Here is a 27,326-nt window from a genome sequence, read left to right on the forward strand (position 1 = left end):
CTGAGCTTGCCTTAGGTTACCTGTGATGCCCGTTGTGCCCGGCCCCTGCCCTCTGGGTCCCCAAGGATCCTCCCCGTTGTCACAGCTGCCCGCCACTGTTCCTCTGAGAGGGATGTGCGGTTCTGATGGGGTGGAAGTCACAAGCCATCTCAGCCCTCACAGGGCTCAGGGTTATAGACAGGGTCTTCCCCATACATGGAACCAGCAAGGAAGGCCACAGTGACTAATGAGGGAGGCATACCCCATCTTGGGGCTGACACATAGTGTTGCTCCAGGCTACTGGAAGGGCACATGCATAGGTTAGTGGTGATTGCTGGCAAATACACACGAAACTGGGGAGCCCGCCACAGTCACATAGATTAACATCAAGCTAGTTTTCCTGTCTGCAGAACCCCAACTGTTGGCACCAGAAACACACCACGTGGCTGGTGGGCCATAGCACAGCACACACCCCTCCTGCTCTCGTTGGCAGTGAAGGCTCAAGCAGGGCACCCACGGGTGCAGGGCATCTCCCATGCAGGCTGAGGGGAACCATGACACATCCTGTATCGCATCCCCATTTCACACCACTCAACAAAGGGCATACCTGGTGAGCCCGGCGTAGCCGTGCAAACTGAGCCTCCCTCTGTGTGGGGGGCAGCGGGAAGCACCAGGGGAGGAGACAGAGAGAGGTCTGAGAGAGGCCAGGAGAGAAGGAGCCAAGGGGAAGAACGCACCGGAAGGCAGCCAGGTTGGACAGAGGGGTGGCACCTGTTTCTCACCAAGGAGCAGGGACTGGAAGGCCTCAAAGCCCTGCTGTAGTGAATGGACTGGGGTGCAGCTGAATGGGCACAGGCCTCCACTGGTCGGGGACTCACATACTAAGTCCCATGGGCCATGCTTCTATGGCCACGACTCCTTGAGAACCATATGTGGCTGCTTGGGGGTGTGTGTGTGTGTCACTTTTATTTATTATTTTACTTTTATGTATTTTGATTCAGGGGCATTCATTGATACATTGCCTGCATGTCTGTCTGTGTGAGGGTGTCAGATTCCCTGGAACTGAAGTTACAGACAATTGCGAGCTTCCATGTGGGTGCTTGGAATCGAACCTGAGTCCTCTGCGAGAGCTCCTAGTACTCCCAACACTTGAACTATCTCTCCAGCCCCCTGGCGTTCGCCTCTTAGACCCTGCCATCCACAAGACCATCCTTGATGATGCTGTCTTCCGATCAGACCTCATTTCAGTTGCAAAGAAGGCCCTCTCTGCTTAGCGCAGCCTTTTAAGGGCAGGTCTGACCTGGATACACATCCTGCCCATTATCGCCCACTAGTCCTGGGATTCAGGTAAAGTCCTTGACCTCTCTGACTTTACTTTCCTCTGCTAAGAAACGGCAGCAATGCTGGCTGGCTCACGCAATCATGGCTTAAGAGACCTTAAGTGGGGGTGTAGTCAGAGTTCAATAGAAATGACCTGAGAATTTCCATGCCAGCACTCAGCACCAAAGAGCACAGGGGGGTCCAAACTGGAACTGTCTCATCATGTTGTGGTGGAACATGTGACCTGGCCTAAAAGCTCAGTTGTTACCATCTGAGGGCTCAGTGTGTATCAGGCACAACTGTCTCAGCTACCCTGTGCTGGGGAGGTCAGGTGTCCAGTTAGTGGACAGCCCAGCTGAGATGTGACCTGAGGTGTGTTGGACCCTCAAAGGCAATACATAGCCTGCATCATGACATGGCAGCCACATGGCAGACCACAAACTTGTTCCTGAGTGCCTGTTGACCCCATGTTCAGGAAGGACCTGGCTCAGAGCTGGCATGCCGGGAGCCTACTCAGATCTTACCTTGTCTCCTTGGTATATTTCTGGCAGCTGCCAGTAGAAGGACTCTTGGCCGAGGTGGGCAAAGTTGCTGAAAGAGAGGCGGGCCCCATCGTGCACTGGTTCCACAGTGAAGCCCCCTGTCAGTTGGCTGTTGCGTTGAGGGTTCACCAGAGCAAAGCCTTGGAAGTCCCCAGGAGCAAAGTGGGTAGAGATCTGGCATCAGGAGGAAGAACAGGGGTCAGCTAGGTCAGACACACCAAAGTGGGCAGGGCACAGAAAGAAGATGTCAGGGCAGGCAGGACATGGGGCTCGCTGAGACCAGGGCTGAGAGAGAAATGCTGGATATCTGGGGTGAGATGAAGGGGTGTGCTCAGTGCTGAGAGACCCCGGAAGGAGTCAGGTCACTGCGCTCAGTGCCGAGGTGAGCAGTAACGAAGGCCTGGAGACGGGTACCCTCGTGGAAGGCTGGCACCCAGCCCAGGACAGAGGACAGACTGACTCTTACCAGCTGGCGGGAGTAAGAGGAGCTGGCGCACTGCTGGGTGACACCCATGCAGAAACAGGGCAGGCAGCCTTCCGGGTTGCTGGCACTCAGGTGGAAGTGGTGAGGTCGGCAGTGACTGCAAGTACGGCCCTCCACCTGGGCCTGGGGGGAGACAGACACAAAGATGTGTGCAGGGACTCAGGGGTGTCTGCTGCACCTCAGAAACCTCTGGGGCCAGTCCTCCCAGCCACTACTTACCAGCAGTCGTAAGCAGCCCTACCTCCCCCACCCCATGACCAGGTCCCAGGATCCCCTCGGGTACCACCGGACTTCTCTTCAGCCCCGGTGGTGGACTGAGCTGGACTACACAGAAGGCAGGGCTTTGAACTAACCTTGCACTGGCACTGACCAGCGGCGTCACACTGGCTGCTGATGCTGCCATGGGGGTCACAGCCACAGCCCAGCACCTCTGGCACCTGACCATCTCCTGAAGTGTAAAGAAGCCACAGATGGCACAACCCCTAACCCAAGACTAAGCTCCTCCATCTCCACCACTCTCTAAGCCAGCACCAAGAGGACTGCTGCCTACTTGAGGACGTCGGCAGTGCCTCCTCCTGTGACAGAAAGGTAAGGCCACCTCACCCAGGTCCCAGAGAAACAAAGGAGCTGTCCTAGATTTCCCTGGAAAGAAAAGCATCCCCCAGTGCCCTCCCAAGTCTGCAACTCTACTCACTGTGGCAGGGCTGGCCCTGGCTGGGGTTGCCATAGTAACCTGGGGCACACCTGCAGGGAGAGAGAGAATGGAGTCCTGGGAAACTGGTGATGAAGGGCCTGGGCCCAAGGGCGGAATCTGGGCTAGGACTCAACGATCCCGCAGTAAAGAAAAAAGCCTTATCAACCTGTGAGCCCATTTCACAGATGGGGGAGAAAAAAGCAAGGGTGGGGCCAAGTCTACTGGCAGTGAGTTGACTCCATCAGGCCTTGACCCCAAGGGTCAAGATCAAGAGGTCTAATGTTGGGCCTGGTGGTGTGAGCCTATAACCACCTTCAGGAGACAGAGGTAGGAGGGTCAGTAGTTCAAGGCCATCCATGATGATACAATGAATTTGTAGCTATCCTGAACTACATGAAACGCCACCTCATAAAACCAAAACAGAGCAAAGGGTCCATTGCAAGGGTTCACAACCCGTGGATCATGACCCACAGGGGGTCAAATGACCCTTTCACAGCGGTTGCCAAAGACCACCGGAAAACACACATATTTACAGTAAGATTCATACCAGTAGCAAAGTTACAGTTATGAAGTAGCAACGAAAATAATTTTATGGTTGGGGGTCACGGCGACGTCAGGAACTGTATTAAAGGGTCGCAGCATTTGGAAGGTTAAGAACCATTGGCCTAATGGAAGGACTCTGGCCTGGATAAGATAAAGGCTGGGCTGGAAGGTGGGCTACAGGCCAATGCCAGGCTGCAGGGTGAGGCTCCCAAAGCGGAAAGCTGGTGGCCTTTAAGAGCCTGTGCAACGAAGAGCAGAAGTCACAGGCTCCTTGTGAATAGGACGGCTGGTCTCACTGATGGCGCTCAGGAACCCCTCCCCTGCTGAACCTCTGGCTCTTCCTACCAGCCATCTCACCTCTCACAGTGACGCCCGCTGTGTCCTGGTGAGCATGAGTCACAGGTGGGGTGGCCATCTGTGTCCAGGAAACAAGTGTGGGCAGCCCTGAGAGAGTGGGTAAGTCCAGTCAGTAAGGCATTGGCTGTTCCTGCTAGGCTCCCGCAGACCAGGGAGGTGGGGGAGATCTACACCAAGAGTTTCTTTCCCATCCCCACATTCAGTTCTCAGGGGCTAAGGTGGGTACACAGTCCCCATTTAAGAACCTGGGGCTCTGAAATGGAGGCTATCTCTCCCTAGTGGCCAGCCAGAATTTAGCTGTAACCTCTCCCCAGTGCTGGACCAGAGAGGAGGTAGGAAGGGTGGTGGGTATTTGAGGGCAGAGTGGGGCCCAGACTCACTGGCCAGCAGCAGGGGCTCCGTAGCATGGGCAGGGCTGGCAGTCCTGTGGTGTGCCCCGCTGGGCATCCCCATAGTACCCTGGCTGGCACTGTTCACAGCTAGCACCCTCCGTGTGGTGCTGGCAGCTCTGGAGGGACAGAAGGCAGGTTGAGGCTGGGCCCCTGAAAGCCAGGGCTCCCAGGATGGAGGAAGATGGAGGGTGAAGGGGCGGGGCTCACCTGGCATGCCCCTGTCTCAGGCTCACAGGTCTCTGAGTGGCCATGGCAGTTACAGCGCTCACAGGTGCCCAAGTAGAGCCCGCTGGGCACGCGTGTGTAACCCGTGTCACAGTCCTGGGGACAAAAAGACGGTGGAGGGCTGGGAACTCGGGAAGAAACAAAAAGCCGGAAAGCCTTGTGGAGGAAGCTGGGTGGAGAGGTGGGGGACCTAGGCTCACCTGGCAGGAAGGGCCGCGGTAACCAGGGGGGCAGGTACACTGCTCTACTTCCCGGGCTGAGTCCTGGCCAGTGTTCTCTGGCACAGCCACATCCATGCTGATACCAGAGAGCCTGGGTAGGAAGAGAGTCACAGTAAGGGCATGTTCACGGTGCACTTGGGAGACCTGGAGTCCTGTGTTCCAGCATCCTGTAGTCCCCGTTCGTTCTCCAATAGTCTCACAGGCTGTGGTAGCCACTCATACCTGCTGCTCTCTCCAAAGGGCTCTCATCCTCTACCCCCTCCTTGTCTGGACGCCCTAAACTATCCAGCTTCTCTGGGGACCCCTGGAAAGCTGACTCAGAAACCACTGGCCCTCAGCATGTTAAGATCCTGTAAGGGATGCAGCAGCATGCTAGCCATGCTACAGTGTGAGAGGCTATACCACATTTCTGCTTCCTCTGGAGACACCTCTGCCCCACCTCAGCCCCAGCTACCTGCTCTCAGCTGGTTGCTGCGTGTAAGATGCTTGGATGAGGAGGGCATCAATGCCTGCCAGGGCCATCAGCAGGTGCTCCCGTGTGGCTGGCTGCCCATCAGGCCGCTGCCACGCTTGCTGTAAGGAAAGTGACATGAGATCCATTCCTGACACCCTGGGGGCTGAGGCCCCCAAAGTGAGGAACAAGAAGGGATGGGGAGGGGCTCACCTCTTGGAAGGGCACTATGAAGTTGCTGGGTTGGCCAGGGCTGGGGTCCCTCGAGGCATGATGCTCCAACACAATGTTGTTGCCCTGCAACACCACCAGGGGCTGTCTGTGCAGGGGCGCAGAACTGGGCCGGGGCCTCTGCGTCACAGTGAAGCGCAGCTCTCCGCCGTAGGACGTCACCTGGAACAGGGGTGGACAGGCTTTGAGCAGGAGACTTCAGTCGGGCCACACTGTCTCTATCCTCCCAATGCCCTTCCTGCCTGTGTTGTTCCTCTGCCTTGCGCACCTTGTCCCCTCGGAAGCTGGCGGGAAGACTCCAAAAGTAGGGTTCAGACAAGAGGTTGTGGAAGGAAGAGAACGACAGCTCCCCGGGTGCGGGGGACAAGACCCCCTCGCTGGTGGTGTGGGTGCCTGCGGCGTTGGTCAGGCTGAACTGAGAGGGCTGTTCTGAGGCCCCGAGCACCTGGAGATGGAGAATGTTCGGATTGGGCAGGGGTGGTGGCGGTGGTGCCCCCACCCTCTGTCCCGGCTGTCCCATCCAGCTGCCGCCCTCTTGCGGGTACCTGGGCGCGGCTCCAGGAGGAGCTGCTGCACTGGCGACTGACTCCCATGCAGAAGCACTTGAGGCAGCCGTCCGGGTTTTGCTTGCTCAGGTGGAACGAGCCGTCCGAGCACTCATTGCACAAGCGCCCCACTACATTGTTCTGTGGACGTAGAGATGGGAGCTGCAGGATGGCCCACGAGGGGAGCTGCCTCGAACCAGCAGTTGAATCTATCCCCCAGTCTAGACGGGGGGTGGGGGGGGAGGTGTCCCAGAGAGCCATGGAAAGCGCACATACATATATGCGAGGCATCTCGGTCATTAGTGCTTACTGAAACTGGTCTCCCTTTTCTCATTGGCCACTAGGAGGCTCACAGATAATAGATTTGAAACACACCAAGCTGATAGAATTCACCGCCACTACAGCTGACGATGGGGAATGTCATGCATCACGCTGGTGTCTTCTGTTACAGCCTTGCGAGTGAGCGAGTGAGACTCAGAGATAAGAAAGGACACGCAGGGTCAACCGGACGCTCATCTCCTGAGTTATAAGATCGGGACTGCCTGACTGCAAAACCTGCCCAGTTCTTTTCTCCACTGACGTCTGATTCTCCCACTATTGATGAGATGTCAACACGAGACCTGACAGAGTGCTGTAGTTGAGGGCCAGAACGCTTGCAGCAGTTGCTGCAAGCATGCCAGGAAATTGAACTCAGGGTGGCTGACTTCTTAATCAGTGTTCCTGCCCACAGCCAGGACTCCCCTCATGGTACAGAAGACCAGCCAGGCCTATGGCCTCAGGCAAGGCAGTGCCCACTCGCCAAGGTACTTGAGAGGTTGGGCTCTCTTTCCTCCCCGGGGCCACCCTAAGGCTGGCCTGAGGTCTTGGAGGGAGTAGACAGTACACGTACCTTACAGCGGCAAGTCTCCCCTGAGGTGCCCAGGCTCCCTCGCTCATCACAGCGCACAAGTTCCTGGGCTGGAGGCAGAAGGAAAGCATTGGCAGGGTGGGTGGGAATGGGCAGCTCGCCAGGGATCTCTGGTGTGGGCTGGGAAGTCGGGGTGGGGGGTTGCGGGGACGGGGCGGGGAGGAGCCCAGCCCAGCAGGTTCTGTCAGGACATGGTCACAATACTCACTGGTGGGCCTGCACTTCCCGCCAGGCTGGATGGGGTTGCCTTCATATCCAAGGGCACAGCTGTGGGAGACAACACGGTCACACCCCAGCCAGGGCATGCTCTCTCCTACCCATAGCTCTTGTCAACTCCCCTTTACCTCTCACAGCGGCGGCCTGTGTAACCTGGGGCACAAGCGTCGCAAGTGGCTTGGCCGTCCGTGTCCAGGAAGCAAGTGTCTGAGAACCTGTGGGGACCAAGTGGTCAGGGTAGAAGGGTAGAACTCGGGTCTGGGATTGACATGCTCAACCCCAGGAAGACACACAGAGTGGCATGATGCCCTCTCTGGCCCCTGTGGCCTCATAGCAACTGTAGGAAGGGATATGGATCCATTATACAGAATGGAAAAATGAGGTCCACAAAATATCAAAGATCACGGACACCTCAGTGAGCAGGTTAGGACTGGAATTCATGTGGGTATCCAGTTTTCCTGACAGAGAATGTCCCCATGAGCCATACGCCTATATCCTGAGAGAGCTCTGACCTTCGGGAAGCGTCGATGTATGGGCAGGGACAGGGCCGGCAGGCAGTGGCTGTGGCCTTTGTGGCATCTCCAAAGAAGCCAGGCTTACACTTGTCACACTGAGGTCCTTCTGTGTTGTGCTGGCAATTCTAGAACAGGAGAAGGTAGACGGTGAATCGGGGCCTACTGTGTAGAATTGGGCCAGGCAGGCTCTAGAACGTTCCACAGCTTTGCAGATAGGAGCATCCAGGTGCCTCCCCGTGGCAGTTGTAGCCCAGCGTGACAGCCAGTCCCACAGATAGTTCCAAACACCTTGTGATAAGGATCCGAACCTGTCACCCTCTTCCAGGCTGCACCCAGGACAGCCTCTGTCCTGGACTCCATTCTGTCACCCTTATAAGCTACCTAGGGATCTGAAGACAGTGGCTCTACCATGTCTGTGCCTCCCTTTGATCAGCTCCACAGTCTAGCCCTTATCACTCTTCCCAAGAGATAAGGTGTAACGTCTAAGCCACACTCCCCGAAGCCCTCAAAGGAGAGAGACCTTCATCTCCCTTGTCTGGACACTCCACCTCTTGTTTTTGTTTGGTTTGTTTTAAATGGACATAAAATATAAATAAATTTAAATAAATTTATTTATTAAATAAATAAAAATACATTTATTTTTATTTTATGTGCATTGGTGCTCTGACTGCATGTATGTCTGTTTGAGGGTGTTGGGTCTCCTGGAGCTGGAACTAGAGACAGTTGTGAACTGCCATGTGGGTGCTAGGAATTGAACCCAGATCTCTGAGAAGAGCAGCCAGTGCTCTTAACCTCTCGGCCACCTTTCCAACCCCCGTACTCTTGTTAATGCGCCTGAAGGCCATGATAGCCACTCAAGCCATTCTAGAAATGATGCAGTGTTCATGGATGTAGTAGAGCCCCACTCCCATCCAGTGTCCAAGTGGTATCTTGCACTACTCACCAGGCAGTGGCCGTAGACAGGGTCACAGGAGCTGGCATGGCCATTGCAATTACAGCCAGAGCAAGTACCCAGGTAGGGCCCGCCAGGCACGCGGGTGAAGTGGGCATCGCAGCTCTCGCAAGACAAACCAGAATAGCCAATGGGGCATCTGTGGGGATAGGACCAAGAGAACGGCTGCAGGGACCACAGACCCTGCTAATTCACCTCTACCCCAGAGAGTGTCCCATGGTTCACAATCCCACTAGGGCAGGTACCTGCACTCCTCCACACTGTGAGCCCGGCCATGGATGGTGGTATGGGTGACAGTGGTGTCCATGACAATGTCACTCAGCCCCACACTGGCCATCTTGGTGTTATACACTGTCTGTAGCAGGACAGCCTCCAGGCTTGCCAGGGCCTGCAGCATCTCAGCCCGCTGGACAGGCCGGCCAGACTCATGGACCCAGTGTTCCTGGAGGGGACAGGGTTGTTCTGACTGTCAGTGCCTGCAGGCACCCCTCCCCACTACACCAATCCCCAAGATTCTGGTGCCACTCACCTCTGAGAGCTGGACCTGACGCTGGTTCAGAGTTCCAGGATGGGTGGGGGTGTGACCTCGAGAGTGTAGGCGGTACCCTGCACCCACGAGGATCACATCTGGTTTCTGCACCGGCTCCAGCATGCCTCGTGCCAGTTCATAGCGCACTTTGTAGCGCAGGAAGCCTCCATAGGAGTCCACCTGGCCGAGACAGGACAGATCAGGGCAGGGCAGTCATCCCCAGGCAGCTGAATCCTGTTTTCTAGGTCCTTAGTCTGCCCACAGGCGGCTTATAGAGAAGTGGGCACAGGGAGCTGTCATGGCTGAAAACATGTAATGCTGTACCCAGGGAGGCCAATGTGGGGCATTCTACCAGCCCACAGGGTACTTAGGGAAGAACCCAAAGTGGGTTAGAAGAGCAGAGATCTTGCCTCGTCCCTAGAGATGCAGCTGCCCTGCTTCAGGGTGAGCAGGATCGAGCAGACCCCGCCCTCCTTACCTTGTTGCCCAGAAACTGCTTGGGTAAGGCCCAGAAAGCATCGTGGACAAGAAATCGGCGGGACAGGTCGACCAGCTGGAACTCCTGCAGGGTGGGGTCGATCTGCAGCTGGGTGGAGGAGAGGGGCGGCACACCGGGCTGTGAGGGCATCGTCACATTCACACCTGCAAGGACAGAAGCAAGGTGAGGATGGCAGCCCATGCTTAGCAGAGGACAGCTAGCCTGAGAGCTGGGACCCAGGGAGGGGGAACTGGGAGAAAACAGATGCCTCCCTCCTGACATCAGGTTGTAGCCAAGCAGAGCTGGGCATGGCACACATGTAATCCCAGCACTCCTGGACAAATCATGAGTTTAAATTGAAGGACAGCCTGGGCTGCATACGACCCTGTCTTAATCCAGCCACTCCCTCCCCAAAAATTTTTCTTCTCTTTCTCATTGTTTTTATCCTCTGAAGCTTCAGTGCATGGTCTAGGGAAGGCCATCACTGTAGTGTGACAGTTGGGAGTCGTGTTAGGTGACACAGCATCAAGGAAAGGGCAAGAGGCTCACTGCAGCAGACTTCTCAGAGCCTCTGGACCACTGAGGGGAGCAGAAAGGAAGCGCTCAAAAAGGGGATCACTCTTATCTTATGGGGGTCACTGGTCCAACCCTCTCCTGGTGTGTGCATGGACATGTGCACAGACTCACTCCCCACAGCACAGACTCACTCACCCGTAGGATTTCCCTACAGCATCCTGCCAGCCCCAAAGACCGACATCACTTTACATGACGGTAGGGGCACTTGGTACCTACACTCTGTTGTTTGGTGCTCCCTTGTTGGTGGCAATCCAACTGTGTGTGTGTATGGGGTGTGTGTGTGTGTGTACATGTTTATATGCAAATGTGTGAACTTGTATGTGTGTGCCTGCGGAGGTCAGAGGTTGATGTTGGACGTTTTCCTCAATCAGCCTCTACCTTAACAAAACAACACAAACTACTACATTTGTTTATTTATGTGCGTGTACGCACACGCCTCAGTACGCCTATGGAGGTCAGGGGCCAACTTTAGATAATCTGTTCTCTCCTTCCATCATGTTGGTTGAAGGGAGTGAATTCAGGTCATCAGTCAGGCTTGGGGGCAAGCACCTTTACCCCCTAAGCCATCTCAGCAGCCCTCTCTGTCTTTGTTTGGTTTGTTTGGTTTTGGTTTTGTCTCTGTACATAGCCTTGGCTGTTCTGGAACTCACTATGTAGATCAAGACAGCCTTGAACTCGGAGACCTGGCTCACTCTGGCCCCCAGTCTTGGAATTAAAAGCATGTTCGCCATGCTTGGCTGCTTTTTTTTTTTTTAATGATTTATTTTCTCTTTTGAATGTATGAAAATATGTCTTGGGAGGTGTGCATACACGAATAGGTGCAGATGCCAGCAGAACTCAGAAAACGGTGTTGGATCCCCCCCTCCCGGAGCGAGCTGCTTTTCCGGGGCTGGGAATTGAACCTATGCCCTCTGGAAGAGCAGCAAGTACTCTTAGCCAATTTATCAACTCCATGGATCTGCACCTATTTTTTGAGACAGGGTTTCTCACTGACCCTGGAGTTCCTAGGCTGACTGGCCGGCACAGCCCCTTCTGTTTCTGCCTCCCCAGGGCTGGGGTTTCAGGTTCACATCATGGTATTTGGCTTTCGCATGGGTGCTGGGGCTCAAACTCAAGTCCTTAACGCTTCTGTGGCAAGCACTTCGCTGACTCAGCTATTTCTCCATCCCTCGTTTTAGTTGTGCTTTTGTGTGTGTGTGTGTGTGTGTGTGTGTGTGTGTGTGTGTGTGTGTGAGAGAGAGAGAGAGAGAGAGAGAGAGAGAAGAGAGAGAAGAGGTAGGGTCTAGGTTCCAGAGTCTATCCTCCCTACAACCCAAGGCAGGGAGGCTGCAAACAAGACAGAGATCTGGCTTGAGCTAAAGGCTTTTCTGACATAACTCGGTGTTTCTGGGTCACTCTCTGCCCTTTGGCCCAGGTTCTTCCCCACCTGTCCCAGGTTCTGTAGGAGCCAGGAGCCCACCCATCCACACACCCTTGAAGTCATTGGGCTGGTCAAAGCTCAGTCGGATCTGGTCCCGGAAACGCAGGCTGCTCTGGCACACGTTGGTCACACCAAAGCAGAAGCAGGGCAGGCAGGAGGCACTGTCCTCCAGGTAGAAGTGCCCGTCAGGGCAGGGCCCTGCTTGGAGGGATAGGAGGGTCTGTGGTTAGCCACCAACAGGAGGTCCTGAGGAACTGGTGCCAGTCACCCACTCTGCACCCACCCACCCACTCATGCCTGCCGGCCTGTCTACAGCACCTCGCTGCGGGACGAGCTCCAGTACGCCGTCTGGAATGCCGAACACCATGCCACGCGAGTTCATGGCCTCACAGGTGTAAGCGCCCTGGTCTGCCTCCTTCACGTCACGGATGATCAGCGTGCCACGCCCACCCTCGCTGGTCATTGTCACCCTGGTAGGCCCCAAGACAGTGGTGGATTAGGTTTGAGCCCCGGACGCAGCCTCTTCCGCAGGCAAGTCGCCCCCACCGGAGTGAGTCGCACCTGGGATGAGCAGGGATGTGGCCCCAGTTGAGCCTCCAGTTGATGATGGGTGTGGGGACACCAGTGGCTACGCAGGTGAAAGTCACTGTCTGGCCCCGGGAAGCCTGGATGGACTGCTGGGGAGGCGTCACTACCTGGGGAGGCACTGGGGACGGCAGAGCAGAGCGGGAGAGAAGTGTTTAATCAATAGGAGAGAGGAGACGGAGTCCAGATCAAATAGAATCAAGTGGAACCTGCCCAGTGCCGCCCCTGCTGGCTTCCTCCTCACTCACTGCAGCCAAACTCATCACTTCGGTCAGGGCAGTCGGATTCCTCGTCACAGTGGAAGCTGGCCGGGATGCAGCGGCTGGTGGAGACGCACTGGAAGTGCGTGGGCCCACATACTTCTCCAGGCTGCTTGACAGCTGGGGACAGAGCCAATGGGAGTGAGCATAGAGCACTGGCTGCCGGGCAAAGGCAGCTCATCTGTCACCTTCTCCAGGTGTCCTCTGGGTCACTCCTCCCCCCCCCCCCCCCGTCTTGCCCACTTGACCCACAATGCCTCCAAAACTGAGCCAAATACAATGAGTTATAAAGCAACCAGCTCTGGCATTCTGTCACAATAACCCAAAGCAGACAGAGTAGCCCACAGTTTAGGCTGTGGCTCGCACATCAGTCTAGGATACCATCTTCACAGAAATGCGCATAGCCCACGCTCTCATCACACGCTGACACAGTAACAAAGAACAGACTAATGGCCACCAAAATACAGTGAAGCAGGCAGGACAGACCTGGCCAAAAGACTGTCCCCTAACGGTAGTTCCAAACACAAATCCTTTACTAAGCAGTAAGGCCAACACCCCTCCCAGAGCAGCCTCAGGGGGACAGTAGGGCCTGGTATACTCACAACAATTGGCCTCATCTGTCCGGTCCTCACAATCAAAGTCACCATCACAGCGCCACAACTTGAGAGCACAGTGCCCATTTTCACAGGCGAACTCGTTAGGCTCACAGGGTGGAGGGGACGCTGTGTGGATCAGGCATGGGGTTCACAACAGTCGGTCCTCGGCTGACCGGACCCCTGCCCCCACTCTCCAGCCGCAGTGCTCACTCACCACAGCCCAGTTCGTCGCTGCCATCCCTGCAGTCTTCCTGTCCATCACAGAGGTAGTCTCGAGGGATGCAGTGTCCGCTGTGGCATGAGGCCTCCTTGGGCCCACAGGCTGAGGGCCCAGGAACACTGGGTAACAGAAACTGAGGTCCATGCGTGACTGGCGGTGGAAGTGTTGTGGCTGCTTCTGGCCAGAGTGGTAAAGGTGACACCTTCCCCACAGCAGGTGTCGGGGTGCTGAGCTCGGGGACTGCCTCCTCTGTGGGCAGGATCCCTTGATGTTTAGTGAACATCCCCTCTCACCCCTAACCCCACAGTCCCCCCATGCTCCCTGAAGTCTACCCATAAGCAGCCTCTGCCATCAGTCTTTCTCCACCTCCACCTCCTTCAGAGCTCTCTGCTTGCCCCAAAACCTTGTAGCTCAGATGAGCCTCAGATATAGCCCAGCCCTAGGCAGGCCACCTAGGGACCCCCTTGGAAGTTCCCAACAGCTCCTCACCACAGTTGAGTTCATCAGACATGTCCCTGCAGTCAGGCCTCCGGTCACAGCGATACTCCAGAGCCACACACTCATTATACCTGTGGCAAGCAAACTCCGTCTCTGTGCAGACTCTTGGGAACTGGTGCACTGTAGGGTGTAGGGGAGGGGGGAGTCAGGAAGCAGCCTGAGGAAGCTAGCACCATGACAGACGGCACAGGCAAGGCATGGCTGTGAGTGGCTCTGAACACCTGAGTCGGACCACTGTGGCAGACAGCAAGAGCAAGAAGCACATGGTGTACACACTCCTGGCACGCGTGGAACGCAGTGCAGAACCCCTGACATGGACCTTTTTCACACAGGTGACATGCCACACGCATGCAGCCACCATGCCGTACACGTGCAGACCACGGCCTGGCCCAGAGTGGAAGGAGGCAGCCAAGTGGCCTTTGCCCTTCTTTTCTCCCTCCATCTGTCAGGTTCACTAGGAACCCCCTGGACCTCAGCCAGGCTCACACGCTCACCTGGTGTCACTGTGACCCCCACAGCAGCTGGGGGTGGCGGGGGGGTCTGTGCTGGAAAGGAAGCCGTAGTCAGAAACTATACTACCAAGCCTGTCCCCTCTCCCCCAGTCAGAACTCACTGAGGTGAGGAACAGATGGCTAGGCTTCCAGCAAACTTCAGACCTGGGTCTGAAAACCCAACAGAGCAAGTTTAGTTTGGGGGTGCACTGACAGAGACTCGGGGTGCATATAGAACAAAGGCGCTCACTAGGTTTGTTTATTTGGTTGGTTGCTTTGCTTTGCTTTTTAGCCTTGTAGACTTGATACCATGTAGGGATAGAACTGGTCCTGTCTGGAGCTTCAGTGAGTCAGAGGCACATGACATGACAAATGAGAGTCTACTCTGTAAGGACACTGAGGTGGTGGGAAGGAACCAATGAAGGGCTGAGTAGCACAGCCTATGAGAAATAAACCAGAACTGGTCCAGGAAAGACTTGGTGGAAAGACAGGGCAGCGGGCACAGTGACCGGAAGCCTGGACTAACTGACGCTGAGCACCCGGGCCTGGCTTTTGCATCTAACAGCTGTGTGACTTTGGGCCCGTTTCCTGTCCTTTCAGGGCCTGTTTGTCTTCCATTTCCCATCCAACATGGCTTCCGAGAGAGCAGCACACAAATGGGATCTGATTTGCATCCCCATTGCTGTGAGCGGCTGCTTTTTCTTCCTGAGCCTCAGTTCCCTCACCTTGAAAACACGAGGAATACTTTATGGAACTTGGGAGGCCCCCGATGGATGCTGGGTATCGGGGCCTCATGCACAGGGCCTGCCTGCATTCACTTGGTGCTTGGGAAAAGACGGACGGATTTCAGTCAGCAAACACACACAATGAGATGGGTGTATGTGTGTGTGTGTGGTGTGTGTGGTGTGTGTCTTTGCCTGTATAGACGCATACCATGAAGATGCACATGTATGTGATGTGTGTGGGTATGGAGGCCTGAGGCTGACACTGGTTGTCTTCCTTGATCTGTCTTTACCTTTTATACTGAGGCAGAGTGTCTCTCCTGAGTCAGAGCTTGCTGACTCTATAGTCTAGCCAGCTAGCTTGCCCTGGGGAGGCCGTCCCTGGCTCCTGACAGCTGGATGGATTACAGGCAGGTTCACACTCTCCTGGTATTTGCATGGATGCGAGGGATCTGACCTCTAGTCCTCAAGTTCTCCCTGAAAACGTTTCTCCTTTGGGGGCGGGGCAAGGGGGGTGTTTCGAGACAGGGTTTCTCTGTGTAGCCCTAGCTGTCGTGGAACTCACTCTGTAGACCAGGCTGGTCTCGAACTCAGAGATCCTCCCGCCTCTACCTCCTGAACGCTGAGATCATAAGTGTGTGGCCTCTACCCCCTGGCTCAGCATAAGCTTTTTTTAAACTCCCCAGTCCAACAACTATTGTTTAACTGGATGCTGGTGTCTTCTGACACTGTATAAAGTGTTTATAAAGTGCGTATAAAGGAGAGTACTGTATAAAGGAGTTGAATCTCCTGTCAAAATACAGAGGTCTACAAGGAGACAGCTTCCGAGGTGCTAGCTAGAGGAAGCAGTCTGGCTCTCCCCAGGTAGAGACTTTAAACAAGACTGACGGTCAGGCTCAGGATGGACTGAGCTCCTTATCTCTAGGGCTCTGCTTGTCCAGGTCAGGATGGCCCAAGGTAGAGACACCGAAGTGGGCCAGAGTCTGAGGAACTGGAGGGGAGGAGTGACCTGAGTGGGTCTGGAGGACAGGCTCACCTGTGCCCAGGCGTCGGAACTTGAACCCCCAGGGGGAGGTGACATAGGGGCCGATGGAGCCACTGGAGACCACTGTATGCAGCACCTCTTGAATCTGAGATCCGTCCGCATTCCCTTCCGAGCCAACATCCAGCTCAACAAAGACCCAGCCATCCAGTTCCCTGGGAAGGAAAAGGCCTGGAATCTGCACGCCTCTGTCAAGTTCCTGCGAGACACCCGGACCCCTCTACCTGGGCAGCCTGGGCCTAAGGTAAGGCCATTTCTTTATTTTTTCTTTTTTTTAAATATTTGTTTATTTATTTATTATATGTAAGTACACTGTAGCTGTCTTCAGACACTCCAGAAGAGGGCATCAGATTTCGTTACAGATGGTTGTGAGTCTCCATGTGGTTGCTGGGATTTGAACTCAGGACCTTTGGAAGAGCAGTCGGTGCTCTTAACCGCTGAGCCATCTCACCAGCCCAGGTAGGGCCATTTCTGGTAATGGATCCCCCACCTATGCTTTCTGAATCCCCATCAAAAAAAAATAATCCACTCCTCAGGACCCTCCCTGACCTGTTCTTGGTACCCAGGCCCCTCCCCATCCTTGGCCACCCCTTCTGGTTGCCCCCTGCCCTTCCCATCCCCAGGAATCCATCTCACTTGATGAACACCACACTGACAATCTGGTCTCCGGGGATCTTCCTGTATTCAGGCTCCAGCTGTGGGGGACACACCACCATCAGATGCTGCCTACATATTCCGGCATTGCTCTGCCACCCCAGGGAGCTCCCAATCCCAGGTATACTCTCTCACCTACCTTTTCTACCACAGCCTCCGACACCTCTCGGAACTCCTTGGCATTTGCATCCTCCAGCTGGGGGCTGTACTCAATGGACCGTGTAAAATTTACCAGAGCCCGGAAATAAACTATGGAAGAGAAAGAAGGTGGGGGGAAGTCGTGGTGAAGGGCCACGGTAGCCTGGCAGGTGGGAGCCCTGCAGGCAGGCTGTAAATAAGAGGTTGGACCCCCACACCGGCTGACACCTGTGTGTCCTCAGAAAGGCCCAGCACAGCTTGTCACGACACAGCCCACAGCAGCCTGGAAGGTCTGTCCAGGGCTCAGAGGAGGCTAGGTAGGAAGGGACCGGTTGCAGGGCACTGGCGAGCCCACCACTGGTGAGGAACACCGCTTTATTGTGATGTGTTTTTCCAGTCAGTTCTTCGTCATGCTCTGGACTCAGCTCAGCAGCCATACTCTCTAAGATGACCACCTTGGCTGCCCTAGCTGCTGTGTGGCCACCATTCTGGGCTCTCACAGAACCTTTACTTCCCAAACTGGGAACCTTCCCCCTCCCCCTTTTGCATCAATTCTACTGAGTACATCTGGGCCACCCGGTACCACAGTGGCAAAGATCTAGAGTCAGCTACTCCACACACTGACCTGCCTCAATGAAAGTCTCATTCAAAAAAAAAAAAAAAAAAGCCAGGCAGTGGTGGCTCACGCCTTTGATCCCAGCACTTGGGAGGCAGAGACAGGTGGATTTCTGAGTTCCAGGCCAGCCTGGTCTACAGAGTGAGTTCCAGGACAGCCAGAGCTACAAAGAGAAACCCTGTCTCAAAAAAACAAAACAAAACAAAACAAAACAAAAAAACAAAAAACAAAAAAAGAAAAAAAGAAAGTCTCATTCCTTCTTCAGGAAATGTGGGGGTGAGGGAGTCAAAGCACTCCCACCCCATGGCTGCCACACGGAGTAAAGGACACTTGGCTTCCCGCACTGCTCCTGTGTGCAGAGCCAGCACTTGGGACTGAGAAGTGTGGTCACCTGTCACCCTGCCCCACCAAAGTAGGAGGCTCCAGGAGGAAACGGAGAACCCACTCATGCATGGCCCAAGGGCTTATCTGTGAGTCATGGTCAAATAAACTCAAGTCATTCTGCTGTGAATATAACATATGACTGCCGTTTCCTTCAGCGCCGGATGTATACAACACAGATTATAGACACAGATTATCAGTTTGGCTGGAGTTTGGGTCTCAAGTCTTCCAAAGGTCCACGAGTTGAAAGCTCGGTCCCCAGCTTATAGCGCTATTGGAAGGTAGGAAACCTCTTAGCAAGTGTTCTTATTCAACTAAGCCATCTCTCCAGCCTCTGGCTGTTTTGCTGTTGGGAAGTGGAGCCTACTGGATAGGAGTTAGGTCACTGAGGGAGAGTCTAGCCTCACAAGGGATATTGAGACTCAGCTCTTACGTCTCCTCTCTCTGCTTCTCAGACACTAGCAGGTGAGCCAGACTCCTCTGCCAAACACTCCCATTACAGTATACTGTGCCGACACAGGCCCAAAGCAGCAGAGCCAACGGCCCTGTTCTGAAACTCTTGAAACTGAACCAAAGGAAATCTTTCTCCCTTCTATGCTGACTACATCACAGTGATGGACAGCTGGGCAGCACAATGATCTTGAGTTGGAATTGTGGATTGAACTCTCTAGTGGCAGATGAGCCGGACATTTGTATGTGTAAGTACATGCACACCCACGTGTGCACATGTATATACATACATATAACACATACGCAACTAGCAGATGCCAGACAAATAATAACCAAATCCATCTATACAATATGCCTACATTACACAGAGAATGGTGTGTACACACATAAACACACAAACACATTCCCAATTATTTCTTCGTGTGTGTGTGTGTGTGTGTGTGTGTGTGTGTGTGTGTGTATGTGTGATCTATGTGCACACATGCAAGGAGACACACGTGCCCATGAGCACATAGAGGCCAGAATAAGACATGGAAGGAGTGTCTTGCTCTATCAGTCCGCCTTCTTTCCCTGAGCTGGGGGCTCTCACTGAACCTGAAGCTGGGTTGGCCTCCAGTAATCCTAGAGATCCTGGCTCTACACCTGTCACCCTGTCACAGTTGGGGCTAAAGGGCCTGGGAGCCATGACAGCCTTTTAAACATGAATGTTGGGGATTTAAACTCAGAGTCTCTTGCTTAGGCGTTGTTCTGTTTTGGAGACAGGGGTTTTGTTGGGCAGTGGTGGACCTACTTTAATCCAAGCACTTGGGAGGCAGAGGCAGGCGGATTTCTGAGTTCGAGGCCAGCCTGGTCTACAGAGTGAGTTCCAGGACAGCCAGGGCTACACAGAGAAACCCTGTCTCAAAACAAACAAACAAACAAAGTTGGAGAAAGGGTTTCATATGTAGCCCTGGCTGTCCTGGAACTTACTATGTAGACTAAGCTGGCCTCCAACTCAGAGATCCAGCTGCCTTTGTTTCCTGCATGCTGGGATTAAAGGCGTGCGCCACCATGCCCAGTCCAGCAAGTACTTTTATTCAATAGAGTCATTTTTTTCCAGCCTGTTTGTCACTGTCTGAAACAGGGACTAGGGAGGCAGAGCACTAGGGAGGCAGAGGCAGGTGGATTTCTGAGTTTAAGACCAGTCTGGTCTATAGAGTGAGTTCCAGGACAGCCAGGGCTACACAGAGAAACCCTGTCTTGGAAAAAAAAAAGAAAGAAAGAAAGAAAGGGAAAAAAATATGTATCTAAGGATGTGCAAACTTCTGATGCCCCTGCCCCGACCTCCAGAAAGCTGGGATCAAAGGCACGTGCCACCACACTCAGCCTCCCAATCATTTCTTAAGTCCCTATCATGTACAGAATGTTTTTGTGTACTTGTGAGTTTCAGCACAGGTTATAAATACCAGGTTATGGGGTCTGGAGAGATGGATCAGCGGGTAAGAGCACTAACTGCTCTTCTGAAGGTCCTGAGTTCAAATCCTAGCAACCACATGGTGGCTCACAACCATCCATAATGAGGTCTGATGCCCTCTTCTGGTGTGTCTGAAGACAGCTACAGTGTACTTACATATAACAATAAATAAATCTTAAAAAAAAAAACCACCAGGTTACTAAGAGTCACCAAGTAATCTGAAGTGTTTGCAGGGTGCTCAGAACACTCCCTGGCTTGTCACTGTGTGGAGGTAAGGCAGCTCACTAGTTAATGACCCTACTGCTGGAGCAGAATGGCCCACGATGGCCTGTGACATTTCTGAGCTCTAAGGTTGCATCTGTAACCGGAGGCCAACAGTGACCATCCCAAGTGCTGCTGTGAGGATCCACATGGTTCCTGGAGCACAGCAAGGGAGCACGGTTGACAATAGCTATTAACTCAGACCTCCTGGACAAGCCCTAGACCAGGAAAGGATTCAGGTAAGAAGCAACATGAATTGCCTACTGTGTGCCGGGTGATGCTCTAGGGTAGGGGTGCAGCCTACTGTGTGCCAGGTGGTGTTCTAGGGCAGGGGTACAGCAATAGACTCATCAAATGCAAGTTTCCATCCCCAGGGAGAGCATTTTCTAGTGGGGGGGGGGAGGAAATAAACCAAATGGGTAAGAAAGTGTGGACTATAGGGATTGGGGGCTGGGGAGAGAGCCTGCTAGGGTGGGAGTGTACAGTTTTCCATGGGGATCCAAGAAGGGAGTCTCTTTGAAGGAAAGGGGTGAGCCACGGGCAGTGTCTGTGAGAAGACACCACGCACAGGGGAACGGACAAGTGCCAAGGCCCTGAGACTGAAGTGCACATGTGACATCTGGTCAAGATGTATGTGACATCCTGGGTTGAGAGGTATCTTCCACTTTACTCTCTCTGTTTTGGGCCTAGAGGTGCACAGCCCCCAAACCAGGGTGTACTCCCTCTATGGCTCGGGCTAAGAGGGTTCCCGGGGCCCTGGGCCAGGTGCAGGAGTGGACCCTATACTGTCAGGGCATGCTTGTGTCTGCTCTGAACCGCAGCCAATGGTGGGGCCGGGCTCGTGGGTGCTGAGTAGGTGGAGCTTGTGGGTGGAGTGTGGGGCTCTGAGCTCCACCACAGAGGCTTCTTGTCTGCAAGCACAGAGGCCCATTGAGAGCCCCCACCCCGGCCCCTGGCCTCAGCCCACGGCCAAGTTCGGGTGAGGAGGCCAGGCCTCTGCCCAGGAATGTGCCCACTCCTGAGGAGAGTGTCAGAGTGTCACAAAGCCCCTTTCTACCAGGGCCTGGGAAGGGCTGGAGTCCTCCAGCCTGACCCCTCTCCTTGTCCCAAGGCAGAGGCAAGGCAGGGCAAGCACCCCACGTATGTAGGCAGCGTGTGCCGAGGCCCCACCCAGACTGAGATGGCTGGACCTGTAAGGCTGCCTGGGGGAGGGGATAGGGGGTGCTCTGGGCATCTGTCCTGACCAGACCTCCCCCACCTGACCTCCTGACCCTAGCTAAAGCATTCACTGAGATCAGAGGCTGGAAAGGAGGAAGATTATGCTGCCCTGAGTCCTGGTGAGTGAGAGGCATACACCCCTAGCCTCTAGAGGCCACCCCAGCTCCAAGTATCCATTCCTGCTTAGCAGAGTCCTCATCATGACTGGGCTGAGTCTCCAGGTTGGGAGCCCTTAGCTGGGCAGCGCACCAGCCTGTTCAGAGGCTCAGACAAGCTGCTCCCAACTCCAAAGAGCCTGGCTGCATCCCGGGCACCACCAGTAGAGGAAGAACAGCAGGGCGCCAGCACTATGTTCCAATCTGGAGCCATGCTGGGCGAGGCCCAGGGACTGGCCTGCACTTGGCTGTTCAGAGAGGGCCGCCTCTGACCTCCTGTGTGGCTCTTGGCCAAGGTGGGCTGGACAGAGGACCACAGGGAGAAAGACTGAATGTCAAGGATGAGCGGGGAGGGAGGTCTGCAGAGCGATGACAGGAAGAGCAGAGCCGGCAAAGGAGACAGACAACCAGAGACACTGGAGCAGGGACACACAGAAACCAGAGTGGGCAGACAGCAGAGAAATGTCTAGGCGGTGGCAAAGATGGGGAGGACAGAGAGAGCAGGAGAGGGAAGAGACAGTGGCACAGATGGAGCTGGAGAGTCAAGGAGAGAGTGGACAGAAGTTACCACAGGGGTAGAGAAATATGCAGTCACCAGAGCAGGACACCAGCTAGGGGGAGAGACTGACAGGCAGGTTAGGAGAGGAGTGAGGTCTACCTACATAGGAAGGGCGTCAGTCCTGGGCGAGCTCATAGGCTACGTACACATCAAGACCTTGAGCATCGGGATATACACCTGTGCCTCCCAGATGGGACTAAGCCCAGCCGCTGGCCATACCCCAAGGGCAGCCAGCTGCGCAGAGCTGAGGCTGGAGGCTTAGGGCCCATCAGCTCACACAACTGTCATTTGGCAGGAAGGGGACCATCTCCACAGGTCCCTTGGGGCTTCTGCTAAAAGATGAGACCTCTGCAACCAACAGGCCTGCTCTGAGGACCCCCTGAGCAACTTACCCATCTGGAAGTCCCCGCTGCCCACGTCTCCGCTGCCGAGGCCATCTGCAAGAAAAAGTGAGACTATACTCAGCCACAACAAATACTCACTGAGCACCAACGTGGTGCCAGGCATTGTAAGCTCCTGGCCCAGTGGTGAAGGGTGTACACAGAACACAGGACAGTTACTCCACCCACACCCCATGCCTAGTTAGCTTGGAAGCCTCCATCAGAGCGTATGGCCTGAGGTCCCAAATTCCAGGGACCGTCTGTCCAGTGGGTGGGGCAGAGGAGCCAGGTCAGGTTGACTTACAAATAGGGACAAGGAGGAGATAAGGTGGAGAGGATGTGTCCCCTACTGTGAACTGTCAACCACTTTCCCCTGAGTGGTGGCCAGCCTAGGGTCAGAGAGGTGGGCCGATCCCAGGATCATGAGGCTCGGAGTTCAGGACATCCACATCTTTTTTTGTTTGTTTCTTCTAGTGGGTGTATGCCTGTGACCACATGTGTGCCACCGTGAGCACATGGAGGTCCCAGCTGGGTCCGTCCTTCTACGACGCCAGTTATAGAGATTGGACTGAAGTCGTGAGACTTGGTTGCAAGCACCCACTGAACCATCTTGCTAGCTCTAATCTATTTTGTGCATGTGTTGTTCTTAAAATAAGATTTATTTTTTTTTTTTTTTAAGGAATTTCTTCCTTTCTTTATTTATTATATGTAAGTACACCGTAGCTGTCCTCAGATACTCCAGAAGAGGGCATCAGATTTCGTTACGGATGGTTGTGAGCCACCATGTGGTTGCTGGGATTTGAACTCTGGACCTTCGGAAGAGCAGTCGGCGCTCTTAACCACTGAGCCATCTCGCCAGCCCCAAGATTTATTTATTTTATGTATGTGAGTACACTATGGCTGTTTTTAGACACACCAGAAGAGGGCATCGGGTCCCATGACAGATGGTTGTGAGCCTCCTTGTGGTTGCAAGGAATTGAACTCAGGACCTCTGGAAGAGCAGTCAGTGCTCTTAACCACTGAGCCATCTCTCCAGCCCCCACATGTGTTGTTCTTTGGTGGTTTGTTGTTGTTTTTAAGACAAGGTCTCATTTAAGGCAGGCTGGTCTCGAACTCATGTATAGTGGAGGCTAGCCTGGAACTCCTGATCTTTCTGCCTCCACCTCCCAAGTTCAGGAATTAAGTAGGTATATACCACCATGCTCAATTTATGGACCATCTCTTGAGGTCCTATCTGGGGTGAGTTTCATAGAACTTTCTTTTTTTTTCTATTTATTATTATTATTATTTATTTATTTATTATATGTAAGTACACTGTAGTTGTCTTCAGACACTCCAGAAGAGGGAGTCAAATCTCGTTACGGATGGTTGTGAGCCACCATGTGGTTGCTGGGATTTGAACTCCGAACCTTTGGAAGAGCAATCGGGTGCTCTTACCCACTGAGCCATCTCACCAGCCCCTTCATAGAACTTTCTACAGCCAGAACTGTTCCTGGAAACCCTCCATCCCTAGTAGGGGGGACACATGACTCACCTCCCGATGCGTCATCTGCCAGCAGGTCCTCATCATCAGAGAGGTATGAGTAGGTCCAGCCATACCGGCTCGCTGTGACAGTCTCTGTGTCCTCAGGGAGGGAAAGGCCATCGTAGGCCCTCAGCCCATGCGTCACCTATGGGAGATGACAGCCCATGAATTACCCTCTCCTGTTAATCGCCAAACCCTAGGGCCCTCCCTTCTCTTCATTTCAGAGAGGACCCAAATTCCATCCCAATTGCTCCCCACCGTTGCTATATTCACTACAGCTAAGAGAAGCAGGAGGAGTCACTTTTTGTGAATCAGCTATCCAAAGATCCACTAACGCCAGGAGGACTCAGAGCCTAATGTGCAGATTCTCAAGGACTCTTTGGAGAAAGCAGACAGCAAAAGGAAGATCATTTGGTAAAAGGTGGCTTCCTTGTCTTTGGAGAATGCAAGGGACACCCAGGACACGAGAGTAGGCAAGGGGACATTAGGTAACCTGGAAAGACATTGGCAGGTAGAGGAGTGACCAGTTTAAGTGTGGAGGGGACAAGGGCAGAAGCGAGAGAATTGATGTAGACTTCTGTGACAGTTCCTCCCTCCTCAAGTCCTTGGCCTTTACCACCAGGTCTGGTGTCCAAGCCTGGTCACAGGCAGCACATTCCACTGCTCAGAACACATAAAACCCTGCAGCTAAGTCATCCCACTGCTCAGAACACATAAAGCCCCGCAGCTAAATGCTTGTGTCTAAATGGAGGCAAGACAGACATCAGCTCCCCACGACCTCAGGCTAATGCTAAGCTCAAGTGCATCTCTGGCATCTGTCCTGGGAAAGCGAGGGGGAGGTTCGGGGCAGCGGCACAGCACAAGGCTAAGCAAGAGGTCCAGGGACCCATGACCCAGGCTTTCCCCAGAAATGGCTGTGGGCTGCGAATGCCTGCATCTACTTGGACAATATCTAGATGTTTTCAAAGGTGTTGTCCAGGTAACTAAGAGGAAAACCATCCAGGGAACCCAAAGGCTGGGAGGCCCCAGGCCCAGGTATTCAATGACCCCAGAACAATCCAGAATTCTGGTGAAAGGGCTTCAGGCACCGCGGAGGCTCAGCCACCGGTGTCTGGTCAGAGGGACACAGTTCCTTGTGAAAACCCCAATTCTATACATGTCCCCCAGGGCCTTCTGCTGCAATGTCCTTTCTTGCCTGGTTTCTAGAACCAACTCTTGTTATCCCTTACATCTACTTAGCCATCACCCCTAATTGCCCAGTAACAAAAAGGCAGAACTAGCCTGGTGTATCGGCTCACACCGATAATCCCAACACTTAGGCTAGGGGCAAGAGAATCAGTTCAAGGTCAACCTTGGCTGCACAGCAAAGTGGAGGTCAGTGTGGGTTACCTAAGACCTTATCTCAAACACACACACACACACACACACACACACACACACACACACACACACACTCACTCACACACTTATGGGCAAACCACTGGTCTCTCCTTCACTCTGTGTGGCACTCTCTCCCATCCTATGTTGCCGTTCCCATAAGTAGACACAAAATCCCTGGGTCTGTCTTATCTGCTGCCAGTTGATCCACACTGCCAGGCACAGCCATCGTGTGTGTGTGTGTGTGTGTGTGTGTGTGTGTGTGTGTACGTCTGGGCCTGAGCACCACGTGGTCACTTTGTGTTTGCCCGGCTGCTGAGCCTTGGATAAGAGCTGTACTGCCCTCACCTGACACCATGGTGTGACCTACTGTCTGATCCTCATAGCCAAAGAGCCATGCTGCCACCTGATTCTCATCTCCTGACCACATAAGGGCTCATTCCTGTCCACAGTGGTAGTCAAAGGCTTGCAGACTATGTCCCTATGCATGCAGGTATGTGACCTCAGACTCTCCAGGAGTGGTAGCAGAACATATGACATGCCTGTAATACCAGCACTCAAGAGGCAAAAATCAAGGGGGGGGGGAGGATATGGGGGACTTTTGGGATAGCATTGGAAATGTAATTGAGGAAAATACGTAATAAAAAAATAAAAATTAAAAAATAAAAAAAAAAGAATTTTTTAAAAAGAGGCAAAATCAAGAAGGTCATGAGTTCAAGGCCAGCAGGGGCCTTATTGAGGTCTCACCTCAAAAACACAGTGTCCTGTCTAGGGTATGTCTCAGTGGTTCGCCGATAGAACACTTGCCTTCCTCATGGGCACAAAGCCCTGGGTTTGGGCCCAAGTACCACCATCACCAAAACACAAAACAAAAGCAAAAACACCCCCACCCTCATCCCCCAAGGGCTGGTGAAAAACAGATTTCTGGCTCCTTCTCAGAGCCCCGGAGGCAGCTTCTCATTGCAGGTTTGACAGAGCTGTGCATGCCCATGAGATTCTGAGAGGCACACTTAACAAGACTAGAGGTTTGGTTCTTTCCTGCCTGGGAATAGAGGTGTCTGGAGGGTCAGCCTTGAGCAGGCCTTGATTGACACCAGGGGACTAAGAGGCTAGAGTTGGGGCAGGGACACTGATCAGGGGCACAGAAGCTTTGAGAAAGGGCATACTTGGGTCCTTTCCAGGTAGGAAAAGTCACGGTGTTATGATCACACCCTCCCAGTGCCCATTCGAGCAAGGCTATGGGGGCCAAGCACGAGCTGCACAGATCCCTGGCACCGCTTAGATACTGCTGTCTGGAAAGGAAACTCCTGCTGCTAAGTAAGATCCAGGGCTTCTTGTAGGGAGGAAGGGGGTGGGGTGGGGGAGTAGCCTGGAACCGGACAGGAAATAGCAAAGTGAGATTCAACAAGAAAAAACACGCCAGGAACACACATCTGCAGGAAAGCCAAGGGCACAGGGCTCTGAGTCAGAAGGCCCCCAGCCCCAGACACCAGGTTGACGGTGGCAGCTGCTCTCGCCTGTAGCTCTCTCCCCAATATTGGAGCATACAAGGGCAGCCAGGGCCCTCAGGGAGAGCTAAGACAGCCAGGGGCAGAGACTTCGTTTGCAAAAAAAAAAAAAAAAAAAAAAAAAAAAGCTGTCTATGCAAAGGCAGCTGTGTTTCACATCTGGGAGGGGAAATGGAGCCAGAGGGAAAGAGGCTCTGGAAAAAAAAAATAGCAGAGTGGGCCTGGACACCTGATGGTAGAAGAGTCTGAGCGCTAGCAAGGCTAGCCTTTCCTTGGGACAGTCAAGGCTGGCCAGAGCCAGTACTCGCTCACAGAGTGCTCCCTGCACACCAGGACCGCCCGAAGCTGGCTGCAGATCTAACCTCTCACCAGTGAGTGCTAAGGACCCTGAGAGTCCCCCTCAGGTCCCCTTTCAGCATAATACATGTCACCCAGAGAACCACAGCTCACAAAGACCCTCTGAGGTGGTGAGGTAGTGGTGTGTGTCTTCCCCACAGACTCTGCCTAGATCACCATGGGGCTAACCTGTGCTTCAAGCTCTGCACTAACCAGGCAAAGCCGAATCACTGGGCTAGACCTCACTGAGGCTGCAAGGCCCAACAAGATGGCAGTACCAGAATGAATGCCCAAGGCTACCCAGGCTCCATCTTTAACCTGACC

General features: G+C 53.9%; 1 protein-coding gene across 7 annotated transcripts in view; it reads right to left on the reverse strand.

The window, feature by feature from the left end:
* The window catches only part of Hspg2 (heparan sulfate proteoglycan 2), a 102,216-nt gene that overhangs the window by 46,426 nt on the left and 28,464 nt on the right, over positions 1-27,326 (reverse strand). For 2 of the 7 annotated variants that reach the window (XM_085838821.1, XM_085838820.1), the window contains exons 2-36: positions 23,791-23,926; positions 22,269-22,313; positions 16,785-16,894; positions 16,628-16,686; positions 15,986-16,146; positions 14,231-14,281; positions 13,728-13,856; positions 13,233-13,487; positions 13,025-13,144; positions 12,411-12,542; positions 12,139-12,283; positions 11,896-12,047; positions 11,629-11,775; positions 9,582-9,745; positions 9,104-9,283; positions 8,820-9,016; positions 8,566-8,713; positions 7,620-7,747; positions 7,236-7,322; positions 7,100-7,158; positions 6,874-6,941; positions 5,985-6,125; positions 5,708-5,884; positions 5,422-5,601; positions 5,212-5,330; positions 4,737-4,848; positions 4,519-4,632; positions 4,300-4,427; positions 3,920-4,006; positions 3,020-3,069; positions 2,679-2,773; positions 2,308-2,448; positions 1,824-2,015; positions 587-625; positions 21-122 (exon numbers count right to left, since the gene is read on the reverse strand). In XM_085838821.1, coding sequence (XP_085694947.1) covers positions 21-122; positions 587-625; positions 1,824-2,015; positions 2,308-2,448; positions 2,679-2,773; positions 3,020-3,069; positions 3,920-4,006; positions 4,300-4,427; positions 4,519-4,632; positions 4,737-4,848; positions 5,212-5,330; positions 5,422-5,601; positions 5,708-5,884; positions 5,985-6,125; positions 6,874-6,941; positions 7,100-7,158; positions 7,236-7,322; positions 7,620-7,747; positions 8,566-8,713; positions 8,820-9,016; positions 9,104-9,283; positions 9,582-9,745; positions 11,629-11,775; positions 11,896-12,047; positions 12,139-12,283; positions 12,411-12,542; positions 13,025-13,144; positions 13,233-13,487; positions 13,728-13,856; positions 14,231-14,281; positions 15,986-16,146; positions 16,628-16,686; positions 16,785-16,894; positions 22,269-22,313; positions 23,791-23,926 — 4,350 coding nt within the window. The remainder of the gene's footprint in view (positions 1-20; positions 123-586; positions 626-1,823; positions 2,016-2,307; positions 2,449-2,678; positions 2,774-3,019; positions 3,070-3,919; positions 4,007-4,299; positions 4,428-4,518; positions 4,633-4,736; positions 4,849-5,211; positions 5,331-5,421; positions 5,602-5,707; positions 5,885-5,984; positions 6,126-6,873; positions 6,942-7,099; positions 7,159-7,235; positions 7,323-7,619; positions 7,748-8,565; positions 8,714-8,819; positions 9,017-9,103; positions 9,284-9,581; positions 9,746-11,628; positions 11,776-11,895; positions 12,048-12,138; positions 12,284-12,410; positions 12,543-13,024; positions 13,145-13,232; positions 13,488-13,727; positions 13,857-14,230; positions 14,282-15,985; positions 16,147-16,627; positions 16,687-16,784; positions 16,895-22,268; positions 22,314-23,790; positions 23,927-27,326) is intronic. The other 5 variants (XM_085838827.1, XM_085838826.1, XM_085838822.1 and 2 more) reach the window with 4 other exon arrangements.

The sequence above is a fragment of the Mus caroli genome, unplaced genomic scaffold, assembly GCF_978045245.1.
Source record: "Mus caroli unplaced genomic scaffold, Mus_caroli_1 scaffold_6, whole genome shotgun sequence".
NCBI lineage: Eukaryota > Metazoa > Chordata > Mammalia > Rodentia > Muridae > Mus > Mus caroli.